The sequence below is a fragment of the Astatotilapia calliptera genome, chromosome 16 (genome assembly GCF_900246225.1).
Source record: "Astatotilapia calliptera chromosome 16, fAstCal1.2, whole genome shotgun sequence".
Taxonomy (NCBI): domain Eukaryota; kingdom Metazoa; phylum Chordata; class Actinopteri; order Cichliformes; family Cichlidae; genus Astatotilapia; species Astatotilapia calliptera.
The window spans coordinates 8530635-8554135 of record NC_039317.1 but is presented as its reverse complement, the minus strand read 5'-3'; the positions used below and the strand labels follow the sequence as shown (position 1 = coordinate 8554135).

Here is a 23501-nt window from a genome sequence, read left to right as displayed (position 1 = left end):
ATGCGTCGGGGGTTGGAGTTGGAGAAGTGTTCTTCTACCTTCTTTTTGTAATGGTGTTTGGCTTTTTTGATGCCCTTCTTTAGATTAGCCCTGGCTGTACTGTAGGCGTGTGCATCTCCTGACCTAAAGGCGGTGTTGCGGGCCTTCAGGAGGAGACGAACATCCCGGTTCATCCAAGGCTTCTGGTTGGGGTACATGGTGATCCGTTTCTGGGTGGTGACACTGTCTGTGGTTTCGGAGATGTAATCCAGTACAGATGAGGCATACTGGTCCAGGTCTGTGTGGGTGAACATATTCCAGTCTGTGTTTTTAAATCTGTCCTGGAGCACTGCGTCTGTCCCCTCTGGTCACACTTTAATTGTCCTCACAGCAGGTTTCACACGTTGGATGAGTGGTGAATACCGAGGTGTGAGGAACAGGGAGAGATGGTCCGATTGTCCAATGTGGGGGAGGGGTGTGGCTTTGTAGGCTCCAGCCAGGTTGGAATACACATGGTCTAAAGTCTTGTCTCCTCTGGTGTGGCAGGAGACATGTTGGTGGAATCTGGGAAGGACTGTCTTTAAGTTGGTGTGGTTGAAGTCGCCAGCAACAATAAAAGCAGCCTCGGGGTGTTTATTCTGGTGTTTGTTAATGGCTGCAGAAAGTTCTTTCATGGCCAACCTAGCATTAGCGTCGGGGGGTATATACACGGCAGTGAGTATGATCGAAGTGAGTTCTCTGGGGAGATAATAAGGTCTGCATTTGACCATTAAAAACTCCGCAGCTCGCACGCAGCATGAATCACAAATCAGCCACTTTGGCGGAGAAAAAGAACAAATTCCGGTCTGCCTGTTGGCTTAAAACCAAGAGATTTCTGGCAAGAGCCACACAAAAAGGTCAAAAGACACGGCAGAATAATTTCTCCTGAAAGTCTGTCAGGTTAAGCTGGAGTATTGCTGAGTGCTCATTGCTACGCAGGTCAAATAGACAGGAAAAAAAAACAAAAGAAAACAGACGCAGACAATGAATAATAGCATGATCGGATTCTCCCTGAAAAAGCTGAAATGTTTTGACACCTCAGATGTGAAATAGGTCTATAGCTGCCACACAAAATAAGTGTATATGCTCTCTGTTGTTGCTTCCCTTTGTCAGAACCGTGCTGCGTCTTGCAAAAGTACACGTCTATATATGCTGATTTTCTGGAGAAGGCTGACAGCAGGCGTGGATTGTTTTGGATTGAGAAGAAGAATAACGCAGCTGTGAAGATTAGGTAACAAAAGGGTTTTTTTGGTGGATTTCACTGTGGTACCTGAGGAGATAAGTAATTATTCAACACGCATGCCTCTTGTTATCTGGTCAGGGCAGCGATAATACAAACTGCATAAAACATTTAGATGGGGAAATGTGAACTTGTCACACTAAAGGGAAATCAGAAAAAAACAAAGGGCGAACAGCGTGACAAAGTAGACATCAAAAAGCAACAAAAAACACCATGTGGGATCTCTGTGCCAGTGCTCTTCAGCGCATTTGATCTTACTGGAGCTATACTTGGCTTTGGAGTTGTCGACGTGGCATTATCCACTAGTTCAAAGCAGCAAAGCAGAGCCCAGCTGATATAGGATTATTAAGACTGATACCGATATTTGGCAGTTTAAAAATCTGATATTCAAATATATTGGCTGATATGTTTTTTTCTTTTAGACACACAAGACATAAACTTTCACGTGTAGTTATTTATGTACCTGTTTGCGCTCTTCCTGGCTCGATCAGCTGGTTGTTGTGTTTGTTGGTTATTCATAATGTTCCCACCTTTCTGTAAAATGTTATTTCCTTTTATGAAAAGAAAAACACATTCAAAATTCCCAGGGAGGAGTTTCCTCTACGTCCTCTCTTTTGTCCTTCTAAAGCTGTTGCTACACGTGAAAAGTTGTGCTTTTGTTTCCACTGTCCTCTATTCTTTGTTCTGGAAATTATTTGAAATGTTTCAGGTATTTGTGGGAGGAAAGAGTGGGCGCTTACACGGCACGTAACATCATGGCAGCCTAATATTAACCATATTTTCACTGTTGCTGTACAATAATAAGGACTTTTTCAACCTTCATACATCATAGACTCATAAAAATGATGACAACTATCCCACGGCGCTCTCAGGATCCCAGGACAACTCTGTCATTCTCTACTCTCCACTTGCATTAGATTTCAAGCCATTATCTGGAAGAAGGACAACGCCACTGAATCGTATTTAGTGCTGCAAAATCATTAGGCTCATGCTGCACATCGCATCCTGACATGTGGTTGTCCAATTATACATGCTACGTGAATGTGGGGATGTGGGTAACAGTATAATCGGAGAGCAGCTGCCCGCTTTCACTAACTGCTGCTGATTTTCTAGCCATTACTGCAAATGTACACAACAGAAGCCGACACGCATATGTTCGGACACAAACACATGGATACTCAAACAAACAAACAGGCGCGCTCACAAACGCCAGATTGCTGACCGGCAGAGATGCATGTGCTGCGCTTTCTAATGAGCCAGTTCTACGACCTATCAGAGGCTGCTGATAAAAATCTAAAATACTGCAAACGAATGTCAAGTAAACACATCAGGAATTCTCAGCAGCTTTATCTGATAGTCTCCAAAGCGCCTGGTACTATTGAAGTCACATACTGAATAATGGCAGCTTCTTAGCATGCCAAATAGTCTCTAACAAAAACAAATAATGTATATCGTCATTCCATTTCCTGTCAGCGTGTAAATAAAAAGCTAGATGAGTAGTGCATGAGTTGCCTCTGCATATCAGTTTAAGCCTTGTTTGCACTGCCTTCTTCAAACCTATTATTTCACAGAGCACAAACTGAAGAAAGGAGTTTAGATCTCACCGTATGACTCCATTTGGAGAGATATAATCATTTTACAGGGTAAAAATGAGCCTTAGTCTATTAGGAGAGGTTTCTAAAAGCTGCACACAATGGGTCTTTTTGAAGCAAAATACCTGAAGCCCTGAGATCCCTGAGAGGAATGTTGACGACTCGAAAGCAAAAGTATGAGTTTGATGAAGCCACTTAACAATATTTGAACACTTTATACAGCCAAGTGTAGTTTTTATAGACTCCTAGTCGTATAATCTAATGTTTAAAGTGTATGAATGAAAAATACCAGCACTTCTGTCGACCTCAACGTGATTTATTTATGCTTTGTGCATTCAGGCTTAGGTCAGGTTTCAGACAACCAATTTCCATTGTATTTATATTTTGCTCCACATACCTGAATTTCTATACGGCAAAACGTAGCAATCCAGATGCTTCCATAGAGGAATGAAAATACATATTATCATGTTCAGGCTTTGCTTTTTTACCAGATCTCGGTTCAAAGAAACACCTACAGGAAAGCGCGCAGCAACTTTTCAGACAGTGCTCTTCAACGCCTACATGGAAACAAACAAGTGAAGGGGCTGTTGAGAAAGAATGGCGTTCATTCACTGCAGTAAAGTCACCTTGTAAGGCAGCTGAATTCTCGCACGATTCGATAGATCACGATCATGAGAGCTGCGGTTCAATCAACAACATAAAGGGAAGTGCTCGCCTTCTTCTCCTGGGTGTTTAAATAGATAGATGGTTCATCCAGTCACTTGACAAATGTCTTTTGGAAATGAAGATGATGTCAGTTATACACAGTTTTGTTTTTGTTGCATAGACCTGGAATCACAAACGTCTTTCTGAAGCCCCTCAGACTGCGACAGGTTTTACTTCTTTACACCTTTTGTGTAATTCGCCGATCTTATTTGATGACGTTTTGGTATGTGGTGTTAATCAAATGTCTCGTGCAATAATGTGCTAATTATTTAATGAAAAATGCTGCTCGTTTTCCAAACAGCTTACATGTTACCTATTTGGAAAACTGGTAACAACTTCCTAGCTGGTTCAGTGGCACGTCAGGTTACCAGTGAAGTAGAGACCTGCCATCTGTTGATTTAACAATATGCTTTCTGCATTGTATTAAAAAAGTCCAAATCCACTCTGAGTAATGCCAGATAAACTCAGACATTCAAAACAAGTGCTCTTACATACTCAATACCATCCGGAAGGTTTAAGCAATGGTAAATGTTAAATGTTCTTATTTAGCTTTTTTTTTACGATGAGCACTCAAAGTGTTTTATACAACTTGTTCATTCACCCAATCACACCCGTTCTCACAAGCACTTTTCTAGGTTTTCAGTGCTACCGAACTAACATTCACACTCCGATGAATGCATTGGAAAGCAACCTGGGGTTAGTATCTTGCCCAAGGATTTTTGCCATGCAGACTGGTGCAGACTTCCAGTTAGCAGGTGACCTGCTCTACTACCTGAGCTACAGCCACCCCATCAAATCAAACTACTTGCTTCAGCCAAAGGAATTCAGAAAGGAAATCATTGCCGTCTCATGCCCTGTTCTAAGTTTGTTTGTTTGTTTCAGTTTTTGAAGGTCAGCTTTTGTCCTTAAATCAAAGGTTATAACAGAGGCGGAAATGTGTACAGGTTTCAAAGCAAAAGCAAAATTGTGATTTATGATTTCTTGACCTATTTCATGCGGACTGACTTGACTTGAAGGAGGAGGCTTGGGGCTTGGGGTTTTTGCAGAGGTACAGCATCCTGTTCTTTCTTCTTTGCAGCTATGACAAAATCAAAGGTAAATATATGTGATTTTACCTTTGAACAATGGCCAGATGTGTTAATGATTTGTCGCTCAACTATGATTCCTCTGAGAGCAAAGAGAGGAGATCCTTAAATTACTTTTCCAAATTACAACATTTTCTTTTTTTTTTTACAGAAACCCCCCCCCCAAAAAACACAAAAATCTAATATATTCTATCTAGAAACTGCAGAAACAATCTCTTTGACTTGGAAGATTCAAGAAACTTCCACTATAAAAGACCTCTCCAGTGTCTTTAGAGTGAAAACAGACAACCTGAGAGCCCATCCATCTCACAGAGCCAGTGGTTCACAGTAGTATTAAAGCGGTGGAATGGGAACAATGTTCCCACCGTCCCCACAAAGGGCTCAACACCCATCTTCCAAATCAGTCCTCTGGGTCACACCAAGCCTTGAATGAGCTCCCTTCCTAAAGCTTCTGGGGGTTTGAGCCGTGCATCCAGAGCATCAATGGAAATAGTGTTCCTCCCCCTCACAATAGTCAAATCAACTGTGGGAGTACTTTCTCCTCCTCTCGCTCCCCTTTTATTCCGGCTTTGCTCAGACCTTGCCGAGGCTGAACGGAGGAGGGATGGGAGAGAAAAGGCACATGCCTTCACGTCCGCTTCGCATGCACACAAAGAGAAAAATCAAATTGCTCAGACATGCACACATGCGCGTATGAGCGCACGCTCGCTCACGACGCGCGTTCTCGCACACCTCGTCTAATGGCCAAGAGGGGTAACAATGAGAACGTGTGGAAAAAGACAGAAATCCCAGAATATTCTCATGTTGGGAAGAATGCACATCCAGTTTAAAAGCTGCCCTCCAAATGAGGAACAGAGTCGCCTTTATTCAAACCACACCTGTTATTAATTGTTTTTTATTATTAATTAATTATTAATTTTATTAACCAATTAATCCTTTTCATCTGGAAATTCTTAGAAAATGTGGAGGCTGTTCATCACTAGCTCCCCAAGACCAAAGTTTAAATGTTTCAGCCAACAAGCTAAGCAGCAAATTCTCACATATGGAAAATAAGAAAAGAATAATCTGTTGCATGCTAATTTTAAACTCCAATAATCATTTAAAGCTTCAAAAAAATCAAGTTTCCCCTCCTGCTTGACAGGCTTTCCATTTTTATCTCTATTCTCCTTGTTTGTAAATAGCAGAGGAGGAAACAATGATGATAACGTTCCGCAGACAAATTGAGACTGTTGGGTCGCATCAAGCTTTAATTAGCAGGGTTGCAGACAGGGGGCAGAGACGTTGCTGCCGTACTGGATTTCACAGACAACGAGGTTGTCTGTCAATGCAGAGAAAGGCCAGGTTACAAACAGCCAGACAGCGTGAGTGAAGGCCACGCCAAGTACACTCTGCATTCAGAAACAATGAGATCTGGGGAGGCTGAGGGGACCCAGACAGACACTGTGGAATTATTCATTTCCACCCACCAGCTCAGACCGCTCGGCCTCCCTCTGCTGACGGCTCAAACTGTCTGCTTATTGCAAGTACACGTTCCTCCTCAAACCGAGTCTGTCATTAACAAAAGACTGAGCTAAAAAAAATCTGATGCAGATTCTCATCAGGGTGCTGCTGCGGCGGTGAGGCAAAGTGCATCTGTCAAGCTGCAGTTTGTTTCTGACAGTAAAATTGGCCACAAAACACTCACATCAACCTCAAAAAAAGGACAAAAAAAGCAAGAAACAAGCCTGGGCCAAAATTTGAATGTTTCTCTAAGTTGTCACATAGCTGAGGAATGATTTCATTTTGAATAAAATGAGGCTCGGGACCTCAATCGAGCCTCGGTGTGTGTCTGTGTGTGTGTGAATGGAAAATGGCAACATTTATGTCAGTACTGTGGGACAACATAATCACATTCAGGTGACTAGGCAGCAGAGCTCTGTATTCTCAGTATAAAGACCACGGCGAGTATTGAGGCGAGGGCTGCCACCTCAAATCATAGTGTCTGACGCTGTTATTTCAAATCTGGCGTTATATTAACATAACAGAGAGCAACAGACACTCCAATGTGGCTGCAGTGTTCTGAATATACAGAGCCACTTTAAGGCAGCATCTCTCCATGTGTCTCTTCACACTCCTTGAAATATCTTAACAAAAAAATGAAGAAAGAAAGAAAGAAAGAAAACAGCACGTCTTTTGGACCCTCTCTCTGCTTTTGGACAGCTTTGTTTTTCCTCAGTGCACCCTGACCTGATTACCATGTGAATCCTGCTCCAGAAGGCCACTTTAAAACTGTAAAAAATCTCTTTTCTTTACTTCCACATAGCAAGGACATGCACATACACACACAAAGGGGTGCAAAATAAGGACCAACAGGCAGAATTGTGCACCCCTGCAAACCACTCATTACTTTGTAACCATAAAGGCATCCTTCCTGAAAGTGCAGAGATAGGTTTTTGGTTATGGGGGTGTTTTTATTTTTGTTGGAACTCTCAAGTCAGGGTTCAAAAAAGACATAAGATGATAGAGTGCATAAATGAAGTGAGGTGTGGTTCACACGGGTGGCAGCAGATGTCCTGGACAGCTTGTTTGGCGTGCATGAAAAGTCAAACAGCTGAATGACAGACTAACAGCAGAGATATCGCTCTGTGAAAGCTGTCAGTTTCCACTCTCTACCTTGGTTTCTTGGATGGTGAAAACCTACACCTTGAAATGACAAAACAGTCTGTCAACAGCAAGAGTTATTGTTATTTTTATCCCTCAAGCTCCTTTTCCATCTTTATACAACTGGAGCTATATGAAGGGTAACTGCGCGAGAAAAGTGGCATCAAACCTGACACAATCACACTTCTTATCTGTATCCGTCTGTTATCGCTTTAGACGAGACGTGCTCACGGCAACACTCGCACACCTGCGATGGTCAGACCATATTGAGCGTTTCATCCTCGTCAGGCGGAGGAGAGGAGAGATCAAGTTCTCCGGACATAAAACTTTCATATCTGTTCACCGCATCTCAAATGATGCCCGACAACAGAAATATCTCACCTGGCCCCGTCTAAATATGCATCATTAAAAATCTGATGAAAAGGCCGCCAGCTCGTCTATTCCACACCTATCATATTTGGTAATGGAAATGAATTATTTATGTCGCCATTAGATGCCATGGAGATACATGACCCCTGGATAACATTGGGAAAACAAAACACTTCCACACGCTGTAGTTACATGGAAAATGAGAAAGAAGGGGAAAGTGAACGTAGAGTAGTTCTAAGAGGATAGCTGGAGGGGGATAGGTTGCAGGGAGGTTATCCAGTTTGGGATTGTTTTTTTTGGATCTCTTTCTGCTTGGCAGGTCTGATTCTGCCCCACCAGGACCTGTCAAGAGCCCTCATAAATTCATCAAAGATGAACCTACTTTCCATTTGAATGGAGTGACCCAGGATACTAAAAACAGCTCTCCAAATAACAAAAGCGTTAATGATCCATATGACAAGCATCTGGGCCTAACAAAACCTGTCAAATGGATGAATATCAATCAAAAGATGAGGGAGATATGGTAGTTTCACACATATTGATGAATGAACAAAATAAAAGCAATAGTTATGCCAATGTAGGGTACGGGGGGTTGGTGATCAGATGAGATGAAATAAGATGATGTGGCAAATTTATTCATCCCATATTTGGGAAATTCTTTTGTTACGGCAGTTTAAGTGATCAATTATAACTGGATTGTGATGGGGTTGCTCCTTGTTATTCCACAGAAAGGGAAGTGGGAAATTACCACTATGAAGCTGTCTTTAGTGGATTACTAATTGTAGCTAATTGAGGATATTAAATATGTTTTTTTCTTGTCTGTTGTATGGAAAAAAAACAAGCTGCATTAAAAAAGGATTATATCATCACCTTTGCCAAAACTCACACCAGCCATGGTGCATATTTGAGTGTTAATGAATAATACATTAATTTACAATACTGAAGAAACTGAACAACTGGGGCTCAATAAAAACATTTTTTTCAAAAAGCTACAGATGAATAGAGTGCAGCACCACAAAAACTACCAAGAGCCCAGTGATGATAGTCGCTGTTGCAGGAAAATAGCTTTCAGTTGAATAAGCTGTTTGATTAATTTGGTGGGGGGGGGGGGTAATAAGATTTAATATTTTAAGCCTTAAAAATTCCAGCCACAAAATTTCTCTGAAAACTGTTCTCAGTGAACTGTCTCCAGATAAAAGTTTGTGCGTAAGCTTTTGGCATTTGATCGACTGATTAAAACAAAAAGAAAAAACAATCAAGCAATACTTCATGAAAGTCTCTTTGCGTGCTCATTTGACCAAACTTGTGTGCGTGCAGATTGTCTGTAACTCTACAGCAGACGTTACCTGGCAAGGTGTCGCCACAGCTGTACAGTGCCGCTCAACACTGCCCTCTGTTGCTCTGCTACAACACGGTCCGCTTTGGAGCGCTTGACAAATCATTTCAGGATAATCAACTCAAATTTACGCAAAATGAAATCGACCTATTTCTTTTATAATAGGGTATCTCTTTGTTCGAAATCCACAGCCTCAGGCGCTTTTACCTGGACAGCTTTACAATTTAAACTATTACAAATCTGAAGTGTCTTTATCGGGGAGAAATGGAGAAGCTATTCATCCAAGTGACAAGCTCATGAATATTTTCTGAGTGTTCTCGTGCAGAATTAGCCTCACTAACGTTTCCTGGGATTGGGAAAGAACAAAACACCCGAAACGTTGTGCGCAAGGCTGCTCAACCCGTGCGTAAAAGCTGTTAATCTGTTATCGGAAGTGATGAGGTCATTATTGGCCGTCTTTAAGTCAGACAATAAAATTCACTTGCACAGTCGGGAAGAAAAGACAGGGTGGTCGATTTTACACCAAACTTCTGAACCGCCAAATTGGGTTACCGCGCACACAAATATTTAAAAAGAGAAATGCCGACCAGGCGCACAATCTCCCAAAAAATGCACTTTCCTTCCCAAGCATATCTCCTAACAACGGGAACAAGTTTCCCAACAAGGTTGCTTTTTAAGTCCACGTCTTGCCTCTTACCGGGACTACAGGACAGCGTGCAGCACAAAGTAAGTTTGAGGCAGTGCTAATGTGGCAGGCACAGCCAGCTCCTGCAGCCCACAAATGCGCCTCTGATCCTGGGATGAAACGTGAGTGGAAAGTAAAACTGGCGAGACATAAAGGAGCAGCTCTGAATAACACGCTATATCAACGGACAAATCACTTTGCCTCAAGCAGTTAAAGTGGGAAAAAGAGGATATCCGCAAAGTGTCTGACATTTAGGATAAAAACACAGCCCCACCGCTCAAACCCCGCTCTGATAGAAAAATGGTCCAGAGAGAAACGGACCCCACAGCATGGCTGAATAAAGCTTTCGAGTAGCCAATCCATTAGTGATGGAGGGTCCCTTATTTATTTTATCTGTGCAGGTCAGCTAAGCTGCAGCAGGCTATTGTGCTGATTTGCCTTTAATATGAAAAAAAAATCAAACACCTCAGTCAAAGTCGAACTGCAATCCATTTCGTAAATCTGAAGCGGGATACAAGCTGGAAACTGGTGCACAACACACCCAAAAAGTGCTTTGTATTAGTCCTCCCAGGTATTTTGCAGTGGAAAAGAAGGGAAAAGTGATTTTTCTTTTACCTTGCAAGATGTTTGTATTCCCTAAGTTGATGAGAATGCCAGGTAGAGATAAGGAGAGAATCACAGTCGCAGTTTTTAAGCTGTGGAGCCAGAATAGAGATGGGTTCTAGTCTTGTTTCCTCAGCCGCTGCGCGTTCCTCTCCGAGAGACCTGCAGCCGACAACTGCGCTCTCTCTTCTTTACCGTCGGACGATACCACCGGGTTGGGGGAGAGCGGGGAGGAGTGGAGGATTGGGGGTGGTGAGGAGGGTGGGGGGGGAGTAAGAGGCCGATTTGCAAGCGCAATCGGGAGGAACATACGCACGGACACCCCGGAGAGCAAGAAGAGTGTCACAACACTGCCTATGTCCAGTGCAGAAACAGCCGCACCGAGTTAAGAAAAGACCAAAGGGATTTTCTGGGAAAGGTTTGCCCTGCGTGCTGTTGTCTGGGATGCAACAGCAGCCTACCTGCCGTCGGGGTAACCGGGCAATAAAGGTCCACTGGGAATGTGAGTGTTCCCCTGCTTTGCAAGTAACAGCAAGCTTAAACAGGGAACACAAGTTATGGTTATACACTTTTCTGTTTTGTTACTACTCTAGTCTATTTACATTCCACAAGCCTAAAATTTACAGGAAATTCTTAACTATGTCTTAGGCCAATTACAATGGCAACAACCAATACATGCAAGTAAAACCAAACAAACAAAACTTTTCAATTTGTTTACTACTGAATTTCAAGATGGCAATAAGGTTAACATCAGAGCAAGTCAAAGTCCATTCTGAAAACACTGTCATTCTATGCTGTAGATGTGTTTTCTTTAGTGTCAAAAAAGACTTGATGGGCACATCCGAAAGAAACATTTGTTTATAGAGCATCACTGCTCTATTCTATTCTATTCTATTCTATTCTATTCTATTCTTCACTGACGTATATGGATTAAACTGGGTGTTTGATTGGCCCCTTTTTTATCGTTATACAGTGTTATCACTGTACGCAATTTTCTACAATTCTCCACATCTATTCTGTTCTATTATATTTTATTCTATTCACCTTGCGCCAAACGTTGCAAATCAGATGTTGTTGAGCACATTTCATCAAGCCAATTTTTCTTCAGGAGTGGAAGTCCAATTGATAAAGAGCTAATTAAGATCCTTTCAATCACAAGCCAATTTACTAATTAGCCCCTCGTGTAATTAATTGTCCTTCAGTATGTCTGCATTAGTCCGATAAAAACAAAACCACGTAGACTACAGTTCTTACACTCGGTGCTAACCTGTGTGTGTGTGTGTGTGTGTGTGTGTGTGTGTGTGTGTGTGTGTGTGTGTGTGTGTGTGTGTGTGTGTGTGTGTGTGTTGGGGGTAGCAGCTGCAATAGCTCCCCCGTGACTTTTGCTGCCTCCCCCGCTCAGGACTACATTTCCCAATAACCCTTGCGCCATGCTCAAGAATCCGTGGAAAAGCGAATGCGCCTGCGTATCCAGACGTGGCAACGGCATCATGGCCTCTTGGAATCGCTACGGGAGTCGGATGAGAGAGGCGAAAATGTTAACGTTGGTGTTGCTGGTGAGTCACACGAACCTCTTGTGTGTTTCATTTAAAGTGCGTCGCTGTGCCATCCCTCAATACAGAAGAGAAATTATTTTTTAAAAATAAATCTAAATCGCTCCTCCTCTCCGCGTCTTCTAGCCTGTCCGTGCAGGAGGTGCAGGAGGGAAGTTGACAGCCCTTGACTGAACTTGGTGCCCAGATTTAAGCAGCTAGTAATAATAATAAGGGGGCACTGCGGTGTGTGTGGCGCAGGTATTATCACTGGATTTATTTATGTAGCTGCCCGCACTCAGCGGCGTCTGGCCGGCGGTCGCATGTGCACACACGGGGTCCCTCCCATGTTTCTAAACCGTAAACCGTCCGGTAAAGTCCGGACAACCGGGGCTCCTCAGAGAGCTTACCTTTCTGTCACAGCTTATGCTGCACATGCCGCTTTTGTTGCATTCACCGGGCGTGTTAGACTTACACTCCACGGTCGCAGCTCAGCAGCCCATTCATTTTCACTCTTAAGTGGAACTGAAAGTTGCAAACTGAAGTGACTTGCACAGTGCGGGTCTGGCTGTTGACCACTGACTGGCAGTTGGGGAGCATGCAGCTCAAGTGCGCTTTGGAAGCAGGACAGTAGGCTGTGCAGTCTCCCTCCGTGTGGCGTGACGTGTCACAACGTGTTCACGTGCCCTAATTTAATTGTATCAAACAGCAAATATGTTGACTCTTGTGCACTATAATTTAGGATAAGAAAACCCGTGATTCTAACTTGGTCCTGCTCGGTAAAATGAGATAGGGGCGATCGTGGCTCAAGAGTTGGGAGTTCGCCTTGTAATCGGAAGGTTGGCGGTTCGAGCCCCAGCTTGGACAGTCTCGGTCGTTGTGTCCTTGGGCAAGACACTTCACCCGTTGCCTACTGGTGGTGGTCAGAGGGCCTGGTGGCGCCAGTGTCCGGCAGCCTCGCCTCTGTCAGTGCGCCCCAGGGTGGCTGTGGCTACAATGTAGCTTACCATCACCAGTGTGTGAATGTGTGCGTGAATGACTGGATATGTAAAGCGCTTTGGGGTCCTTAGGGACTAGAAAAGCGCTATATAAATACAGGCCAATGAGAGATCATGGGGAAAATCGCCTGTGAATTTGTCACAGAACTCAATACCTTCACAGAGCAGAGATGCCAAACTCATTTTACATTTTGGGCCACGTACAGCCCACTTTGATCTTAAGTGGGCCAGACCTGTGAAACTCCTCTGTCTGTCAGTGTGAAGAAGTTTAGCTACACATTTAATCCCCGAGATATTTTAACATAAGGAAAGGAAGAACTTTCAGCAGTATATCTCAGTTTTTCCTACATGATTAAAAAAAATGCTGTAGTAAGAACTAAGTCTGTAAAATTACAGAATAAGTGATCTTAGCTTAATGTGCAGACTGTCCTTCTATTATAAAACAGAGAATTTGTGTTGTGTTCATTGACAGATTGTCCTCTTCCTCCCACTGTCAGCCCATTGTAAAAGTCATAGGTTTCTATTGTTGACAGTGGAAGAACAGGACATTGCTGTCATTTAATTGTTTGTCTATTAATTATTCACTTTGGCGTAGCATGAATGGAGGAGCTCAGTAGAAAAAGCTGTAAAACATAGGAAGCTACAGTTAAAAGTCTAAAAATGTACCCCCTCCTTCACATTTTCCAAAGCTGTCCAGTGGGCCAGATTGGAATCTTTAGCGGACTGATTCTGGCCCCAGGACTTTATGTTTGACACCCCTAGCATAGCGTAAGTGAATCTTTGGTGTTTCCATGCGATTAATGATCTTAAATAAGCATTAACAGTAAGGACAGCCCTCCTATGTAGGTGTTCCTGGAGTCACACAGAGCTTTATGTCCGTGAAGTTTGCTGGGACACTCACGTGTGGAGCCCAAGGACTAATGAAGATTCTTCGCTCTGTAGACATAATTACATCCAAAACACACAACAGGGACACAGCTTCTAAAGTGTTAGACTAAACAAAAGTGTGTTAAGATGTCAGATGTGCTGCTGTAACTGCTTAAACATTTATAACTTCAGGAAAAATCTACACTGATCTGCTCCAGTTGATTTTCATCTTGCAGAGCGATGATAAATGGAGGACAATAGCTCCCCGGAACTCTGGGAAGATATCTTAAATTAAATATAAGCCTGCAAAGTGTACCATAATAAAGAAGGTAAGGTGTGCGAGCACCCTTTAAACAGGTAATCAGTTCATTGTCTCAGCTCTAAAAAGCGAGCTAGCTCTGTAATGTAGAGCGACATTCGTGCCACTTTAGACCACGGTTACTGATGCAGACCTTTTCCTGCTCTGCTTCCTGTTGTGAAGCAGCCTTTCGCACACAAGGGTGGTGATTGGGTGTGTGTGTGTGTGCGTGCGTGCAGTACGCTCTGTATATATGCATTTGACAGTGATACTTTGTGACACGTTGGCACCGTGCCACAGCTCTTGGGAGTAAATAGTGACTGTGCTGTTCAAGCGCTTACTCTCGGCTGTAATTTTACAGCATTTACATCCACAGCAGAAACATGGAGTCAATTTATTCAGCTGGTGTTAATTATTAAAACAGGACAAAAATCAAATTTCTTCAATTTCGACCTCTTCCAGCCCAATTTAAACTCCTTGAGTCTACTGGACCTCATCAGAACCGGCAGATTTCAGTATATTGGGCCTGATAAGTGCTTTATGACGGCAGGTGAATCCAGCAGCAGCTTTGAAGGCTCCATCATCTGCCAGTAGAAGCAGACCAAGCTAGATGCCGGGCATCAAAACTGATATGTGATATCATGAAAGGAAATGTGCAATTTATTGCTCAGGATGTTGGAGTTATTCCACAGTAGTTCCTGTGCTATGAGCCACTGGGATTTTCTCTTGGCTCTTGATAAAGCCTCTTTGGGTGTTAGGTAGCACTGTCGGGTGTTTGTAGGTGATTCTGTATGGGAGGTGATAAACCACTGCAGCAGTTAGAGGCCAGCTGTCTGGGTGGTAAAGGCCTGCCTGTCAAAACAATTTAATCCAAACACCCTTCTCTCTCACACACACACTCAGACACACACACCCCACCCACACCCACCCCATATACACAATTAACTATCTGGATTGCTTGCCCATGGCTGGTAACTTTAAAATTATGTCTCCTTGTCAATGACACACTACTTTTTTTCAGGCCAGAAAAATCAATGTGTGGCCCTACCTTCTTTCACTGACATTTCGTTTACACATTTACAGAAATAGCAGCGTTAGCAGTAGCCATGGGGATGGAGGGGACTTTATTGATGTGTTCCCCGAAACATATCTTTGTGGTATTTGCAGTGTTGAACATGTATTTTAGACATTAATTATATCCACACACTGTCATAACCACACTCTGCCATTAGCGATTGCTTGGTAAATTAATATATGTCGTAATACTTTACATGTTATTTCTGATTGCTGTTTATCTGAAGGAGATGGCCTCCTGGCAGTTTTTACTTGCAATAAAAAAATGTGTACTCTTAAACTTAATAAAACACTAAAAATTGTGTCTTTCGTGTGTTTTGAGCATGATAAATAATCGCTTGGTCCTGGGTGGAAAAAAGAAAAGACTAAATCTATCATGTGTAGAATCTTTAAGACATTTCTCATAGGTCCTAAAAAGAGTTGGACAATGATGAAGAGGAGTTTGGGAAGCTCCTTCCAGCTATAGCCTTTTTAGGTCGTCAGTATTTGTGGGAGGTTTTAATTGAACAGCCTTCCTGAGGACATGACGCAATATCTGGGTTAGTTTGAAGTCAGCACTGTGGATTGACCATTTGAAAACCTTTTATTTTTTTCCCACCATTCTGTTGTTGATTGGATTTGGTTCATTCTCTTGTTGCGTCACCAAACCTCTCCTAAGCTTCAGGGCATGGAAAGGGGCTCTGACATACTTCTGTAACTTTATTGAAACGGTTTAGCTTACATTGTTCTCTAAATAACTGCATCTCACCCTCAGGTAGAAAAGCCTAATGCCTTCCTAATATGAGGATTATGCATTTTGCTGTGGGTTCAACATTTGCGTCATTGTCCCAGAAGTGTTGTAGAGCGTCCACTTGGCCTTTGCTACACTTGTGACATGGCATGTGTTTCTTATGTTTGGAAGTTGTCGACGTATCTGTTGGTGTTTTGCTGTTAGTCTGGTTCTTTTTTAACCTCTTTCTGTATTTCATGGTGTCCTCTTGGTGTGATCTTTGCTGGTGCCCCCTCAGAAAGAGACGGAGAGTAGCAAGAAATCTGGTTTCCCCTATTTGCTGTCAGTTTGTGTTAATGTGTAAATTGTTTATTTCTTTGGTAAAATGTGTTTGCCTATAATTTTAAATCACATGAAGATTGGCTTAAATTTTAGGAGTAATCAGTATAGAAATCCTGGTCATTCTAAAGGTTCACATCTACATGACTGCATTTAGTCATCAGTTATTATTAATATCTATGTGTCCTCCACTTCTCACCTTCAGCTTGTTCTAGCAGATGGCTGCCCTCCTGAGCCTGGTTCTGCCGGAGGTTTCTTCCTGTTAAAAGGGAGTTTTTTCTTTCCACTGTCACCCAGTGCCTGCTCACAGGAGGTCATCTGATTGTTGGCGTTCTCTATGCATTATCGTGGGGGCTTTACCTTACAATATAAGACAGCTGTTGTTGTGATTTGATGCTATACAAAATAAAATGAATTCATATTTGACTCTTTGTAAAAGATTTCTGCTAAAATGTTTGGTTAGTACCAGAAAAGCATCCATGCTTTATTTCACAGCACTGGCTCAGCAGTGTGTTAGTAGGCCAAACTTCTCTCGTGACGTCTGTCAGTGATAGCTGAAATGTGATAGTTGCAAAAGCAGTTAATTGATTGCTCCTCTGCTCATTTGAAAGCTAAGAGGCCTCTAAATCAGCACTCTGTGTGTGTATGTGTGTTATCAGATGCTAAATAGCTTCCTTTACAATCAGCCAGTCCGCACACACCAACTACACCTGAATGGCTCATTAGTCATAGGAAACTCAAGGCAAGTGCTTGACAAACACTGGTGTGATTTGTGCTGATTCAGTAATGCCCCTAGAACTGGATGCCATTTATTAAGCAGATTTGTCAGAGCAGATGGAGGGTGTGGGCTCGCAGGCAGGGGCTAGGGCTCCTGCTGCTTGGTGTGCACCACATTTTTCTGCGGTGACGTGATGGGATATACCTTTTATGGCAGAGGAGGAAGGTAGTTGTATAACCTACTAATGGATTTCCTCTGCCTTCTGAGGCATATTCAGGGTTGTAATTAGTGATGATGAACGCATTTCAGGTAGATTACCTTCATGAGAATGAATGTTTCACATTTGTACGTGTTTAAGTGATTGCGCCCTTTTTGGTTTTGAGCTTGGATTTGATATGTTTTTTCTTTTTGTTTCACTTTTCTTCAGCTTGTCTTTTTTTGCTACAGTCCCAGCAGGAGAAACGCAGGTTGGAGATCATAGCACATTATTGCAACGGTTACTTTAAAGATGGGAAGCAGGTCTGCGATAACTGACAAATCTGTTGCCATGTAAATGCACAGAATTCCTGTTAACTACTTGCATCCAGAGTCCTCGTTTATTTGAAACGGGAATTAAAATAGTGACATAGTTGCAGCAGGAATGTGATTTAACTGCAAAATGACAATGGCGCTGGCCAGTCCCCTATTGAAAAGACTTTGTCATCAATATGAGTCAGTGTGCAATGTATTGTCTGTGTTGATAAATTAGTTGGCAATTGGGTGCAAACCATTGCCAATTAGGGCTGTGCGATATGACCAAAATCTTATATCGGGATATAAGAATTCTATCGTCCCGATAACGATATAAATCACAAAAATGTAACATTTTCTGTAAATTCTGTGAATCTCGGGCAGCTCGACTTGCGGGAAGTGTTTCCAGCTGCGCGTCATGTAGCTGGAGTCGAGTGTTTTAACCGATGCATGAAACGATACATTTTTAGACATAAGTTGTAACGGCCGCCGTTTTCTTTGTGAGTATTTATTACACGGCGTGCTGCGGGGAAAAGTCTGTTCTAACGTTTGAGTCTAAGGTTTATTTTTTAGCACCTGGCGGCTTTTTTACTTCTCATCCGTAAATAATCTGCTCTTTCACGTGATTCAGTTTATTTTGAAAAGTCTCAACAGGATCTTTAGCTTTATTATGAAAGGTTTATGTGGAACATAAACAAGCGGACACGCGATGGTGTTACCGTTGTTGTTGCTAACGACAACGCATAAAAACAGGCGCTTGTCCGTCCGTAGTGTGGTTATATTAAATGTAAGAGAAAGAGAGAACTTTAAGAAATGAATATAGCCACTACAGTGACCATCAAAATGATGAAAAAATATTGCCGTAAACAGTTTATTTTGCGACACCACGAAACAAACGATAGCGTAAAATGAAACGATCAACGTTTTTATATCGTCATCCGATATATATCGTTATATCGAACAGCCCTATTGCCAGTCTTTCTGAGATTGCAGTCAGTCTGAGTTGGACTGTGATTAGAGATTTAGAGACCAATTTCCTCCCGCCAGGTGACCTGTGAAGTCACCTTGCAACTTGGTCACTGCAACAACTTTCAAGTGTATCAATGCAATCGCTGAGCAACTGTCAGATTTTCATAGGACAGCAACTGCCTTGTAGCTATTTAAACTCAAGTGCAACTGAGCCACTAGTGTTATGAGTCTGACGAAATTGTTGGCGGGTTGTTATCAGCTTCCAAAAGGTTGATTCTGTTCATCTTGACGCGGCGTTTTCAATGTGAGAAACGTTTTGTCACTAATCCAAGTGACTTCTTTAGTCTCAGCTCACTGCAGGTTTCCCCAACCGTATAAACAGTACATTTGCACAGTAAACTGAAACCAGCCCATTGAATAAACAATGGGCTGTCAGGTCAGTTCCTTGATCATTAATATGCAAATTGTCAAACGTTTCTCCCATTGAAAACGCTGCGTCCAGATGCATGATTGAACAAGCATCAAGACGTTATTATTAGGTGATATCAGCTTATCCCAAACATATTATTTTAGGTTCTGTGCACGTTCCGTATCAGATAAACAAAACGAAAACAGTTTGGCAGTAAATCCTTTGTGATATTTAGAGAGTTGTTTTTTAAAAGCTGCGGCTTTTAGTGCTGTCAGATTATATTGTGTCTCCAGATTGTGTTTGCCAAAATCAAATTGATAATAAAGGTAATTATTTCTCTTGAGTTGACTCACCAAGTGGAATTGGGGGCAATTTACCTCTGTAGAGTACAGAGGTAAAACAAAAGAAGCTTGTTTTTCTTTTCCTGCTCTGTGTTCCTCGTTCTCATTTAGCATTCCCAGTGGAGTCTGATACCTGTGAAAAATGAGTGCTGCTCCCCTTGTATCTAATCTCTATTCATCTGCTTTGTACCAATGACGTTGTCCACCTGTAGAGGGTGGCGATAATGGGGAAATGCAATGTTGGGAAGGTGCGAACACAACACAATTATAATGGCTCTCACAGCGATGGTAGGTGAGCAGAGCTTTCGGAGCTGTTGTTGTGGTACACAGCTTGGTGGTTGCTAGCCACTAGTGGGATTTCTGTTTATTGGTTATACTGCTGATGGGTCACTCGAACAAAGATGTCCTTAGGTTGAGGTCTTTGAAAAACCGGCACTCTAATCTGTAACCGGATTTTAAGAACACTGGTGTATTTCAGCTTAATACACAACATTAAGATGGTATTTACTAATTCATTAATCAAGCAGTAAACTGGGGATATGACTGAGCGGTTAACTAGAATTGAAATGATACGACTTGGATTATATATTCATAAACTAATTCTTGGTTTGCCTTTTTTTTTTTTTTCTTGAAGAAAAATGTGGAATGAGCCTTATCCTTTCATCAGTGACAGTCTTGATGGTCTGTGAAGTATTAAATCCTACTTAATCAGACTCCATGATAATATTTTCTTTCTTGTTTGAACGTGATGAAACTGTAATGTCAGAGCTTTCTCATATTAATATTTTGAAGTAGGAAAAATCTATTAAATCAGCTATTTTTATCTTATCAGGTAACACCTACCACTGGACACATCCCTAAATTTCAGCATGTTCAGATAATGTATTAATGTAATGTTCATCAGATAGTCAGAAATGACAGGAAAATGCAACATAGTTATATGTACAACACAGTGCTGGTTGGTATGACTGTAAAAAGGTTCTATTGAATTTTGGTGCTCTCACAGTTTTGTCATTATTATTATTATTATTATTATTATTATTATTATAGATAATCAGGCTTTTCAACTGATTTAAAACAGACCATACTTCGATCAGGATTATATTTTTTCTCCTTATCTTTTAATGCCAGTATTAAAACACATCTTTTAAAGGTTGCCTGTTCTGTTGATGCATTGACTTTTAATTCTATGGTGTTTTCCAATTTTATGCATACTGTGATTTTGCTATTTAATTGTGTCCTTGAGTGTCTTGAAAGATGCCTATAAATAAAAGTTATTATTTTTATTATTATTATATTGAACATAAGTGTTTGTATTATGATAAAAACAAATTAAATAAAACCACACAATGAAAACAATAACAAAAATATGCTCTTAACCCTGTAAGGTCAAGTGCATCAGATTTGATACATATATTTTAAAAAAAAAGATCTCTATGTAATCAGCCGCCACAAATGCTAATATAAGAAAAAAAGCACAATTTTGACAGTAAATCTCAGTTTTCTACATGATAAAGAAATATTGCTGTAGTAAATTAAAGAAATTGGTTTATCTATTAGTTTGGTGTAGTGTGATTGAGAATGGGGGAGGCAGAAAAAACAGAGTGATTCTGAACCCTGGGCATTATATTTGACACCCCTGATATAAAGTTACAGAGCTCAGGTTTTTGGTAATTAGTAGTCCATCAATGCATTGTATTACAGAGCTTCCTGCTGTAGTTAATTTGCTGTATTGTGGGGTTTTTGTTTTTTTGAGACTATATGCTAATCAGCAGCAGTCATAACTTAATATGAAGTGTTATATTTTGGATTGAACAGAATAAATATTATTATTATTATGTATTATTTTCAACTTTCTTTGTTGTGGTTTCAGTACTTCCTGTGATAACTCAGACTGAATGTAATCTTAATGACAAATTAATTTTAAGACTTTCACATCAGACTGAAGGTGATTGACCCTTTGCCTATCAGTAATGTCAACTGACAGCATAATTCAGTGTGCTAGCATAAGGATACATGTGTTTGCTTAGTAAATACGTTGCTCGCTTAACGATTTCAATATGAAATTCCATCCATCCGTCTTCTTCCGCTTATCCGGGGCTGGGTTGTGGGGGCGGCAGCCCAAGCAGAGAAGCCCAAACCTCCCTCTGTGTCCTGGGTCTGCCCCGGGCCTCCTCCCTGTGGGACATGCCGGGAACACCTTACCCAGGAGCCATCTTTGTTAGATGCCCAAACCACCTCAACTGGCTCCTTTTGATGTGACGGAGTAGCTTTCTACTCTGAGCTCCTCCCAGATGCCCGAACTTCTCAGACTATCTCTAAAGGAGAGGCCAGCCACCCTTCAGAGGAAGCCCATTTCCACCGCTTGTATCCGCGATCACGTTCCTTTGGTCACTACCCACAGCTCGTGACCATAGAAATTTATAGCTTCGCTTTAACACTCAGCTCTCTTCACTACAACAGACTGGCACAGCGTCCGCATCACTGCAGCCGCAGCATTGATCCGTCTGTCGATCTCCCGCTCCCATCTCCCGTCACTAGTGAACAAGAACTTGTCCCTGTCCTGGGCACTCCACCCTTTTTCCATGGCCTCAGATTTGGAGGTGCTGATTCTCATTCCCACCGCTTCACACTCGGCTGCGAACCGTTCCAAAGTGAGCTGGAGGCCATCACCTGATGGATCCAACAGAACCACATCATCCGCAAAAAGCAGAAATGGGATTCTGAGACCACCCAAGGGAAAGCCCTCCGCCACTTGGCTGCACCTAGAAATTCTGTCCATAAAAATTATGAACAGAATAAGTGACAAAGGGCAGCATTGGCAGAGCCCATCACCCACCAGGAATGAGTCCAACTTATAGCCAACTATGCAGACCAAGCACTTGCAACGGTTGTACTGTATAAGGATGAATGGCCCATAGCAATGGGCCAGACACCACATACTCCCAGAGCACCTGAATTCAAATAAAAAAAATAAATAAATAAAAACTCAGCTTTTTGTGACACATGCAGGAGTTTCTCTGTCCTGCATCTATTATGAAATTAGAACACATCAGGTTTAAGTTTGCATTAAAGCTTTCATGATACGGTGTATCGTAAAATGAATGTCAGGCCATACAGGACAGGTACAGTATTCAGTGTAGGGTGTCATTCTGCTGATTACCTAAGATTAAATGCCAGGTGTCCGTGTCTCTTTACTCTGGACTAGGCTGTAAAACTTGTGAATAGAGTCGGTACGAGTTAATGAGTCAGTGAAACCTATTTCTGTCTGATGATAGCGATACTTCTGTTTTTGAGCATTGGTGAGTCTTTCTGTGAAGTGGGTCAAACAGATTTAGGCGCTTGAACAGACTCATCAATGACAGTGGGGACATGAGCACTTTTAAGAAGCATACATCTTCTTAGTTTTCATCATAAGCAATTATCAATAGGAGATAAACATTAGGTGCAATTGTAAAATATTAGTTTCAGATCAGTTTCTGCTGGGCGGTAGTGGCTTGCTGCTTGTGATCCATTTAAGTCAAGCTTTAATCATTAACCATTCGATTTTTATGGACCACAGTAGCCTGATTGCACAAGTGATTGAGTGTTCAGAAACCATAGACATATTCATGAAATTTACATTCCACTTAGCAATCGTCATGTGGGTCAGTTACTAGAAATTCAGGGGAAAAATAGATCATTATGCCCTCATGGTAATATATATACATTTGCATATGCAATTCACCAATCTTCTCAGACTGTAGCACAGTGCACCATGTAATTCCCCCCCCCCCCCATAAATACATCATCTTGATTCAAAGACTGCTTTGAAACCATAGATGACTATTTATGAATATGCTAATTTCTTTCCTGGTACTGATACTGAATGCATCATGCTCCATTTTAACCTGTTCAAGATCTTTTTTGAATTAGAAGAGTTTAAGGATGAACATAATAAAGACTAATGTCTCCAAAAATGGAACATTTTCACATATTTTCAATAAATAACCAAATAAATTAATTACATTCTTTAAATCTGATGCAAATAATGAAAAATGTTCATTTTTAGAATGATTTACTGTACAAAGTATGTTGTGGGCTCGTTTAACTTCTGTCTCCATAAGACTAAAAGAACAAGAATTTGCTATGAATACATGGGGAGTTGAACTGAATGATTGCGATACCAAGGCAACTGTTTCAAGACTGCTATTATCTGATAGGAAATGGTGTCCTGTACTTATTATACTTATGTACTCTTACATTTATCATCAATAATTGCTATTTATTGCACAAGGCTACCAACTACAGAAAGAAAACCACTGCCAGCATTCAGCGAATAAGCCAAAGGCTGTGAAAAGGAACCACATTCTCATTCCAACTATTCTTTTTCAGTTACTTTTAACCCACATCTCATCTGATTGCACTTGAAGTTTAACCTCTGCGTTCTTCTAGTTTAGCCTTCTATACATGTGCCCGACTGTA

General features: G+C 41.6%; 2 protein-coding genes across 7 annotated transcripts in view; one reads left to right on the top strand and one right to left on the bottom strand.

The window, feature by feature from the left end:
* The window catches only part of sema5ba (sema domain, seven thrombospondin repeats (type 1 and type 1-like), transmembrane domain (TM) and short cytoplasmic domain, (semaphorin) 5Ba), a 192929-nt gene extending 182437 nt beyond the window's left edge, over positions 1–10492 (bottom strand). For 2 of the 5 annotated variants that reach the window (XM_026144735.1, XM_026144736.1), the window contains exon 1: positions 10286–10486. The gene's annotated coding sequence lies outside the window, so the exon portion shown is untranslated. Of the gene's footprint in view, positions 1–10285 lie in introns of all 5 variants that reach the window. The other 3 variants (XR_003269943.1, XM_026144738.1, XM_026144737.1) reach the window with 3 other exon arrangements.
* A 1228-nt stretch (positions 10493–11720) lies between these two features.
* The window catches only part of pdia5 (protein disulfide isomerase family A, member 5), a 77330-nt gene continuing 65549 nt past the window's right edge, over positions 11721–23501 (top strand). The window contains exon 1 of one of the 2 annotated variants that reach the window (XM_026144230.1): positions 11721–11829. In XM_026144230.1, coding sequence (XP_026000015.1) covers positions 11764–11829 — 66 coding nt within the window. In that variant the 5' untranslated portion in view covers positions 11721–11763. The remainder of the gene's footprint in view (positions 11830–23501) is intronic. The other variant, XM_026144229.1, reaches the window with a different exon arrangement.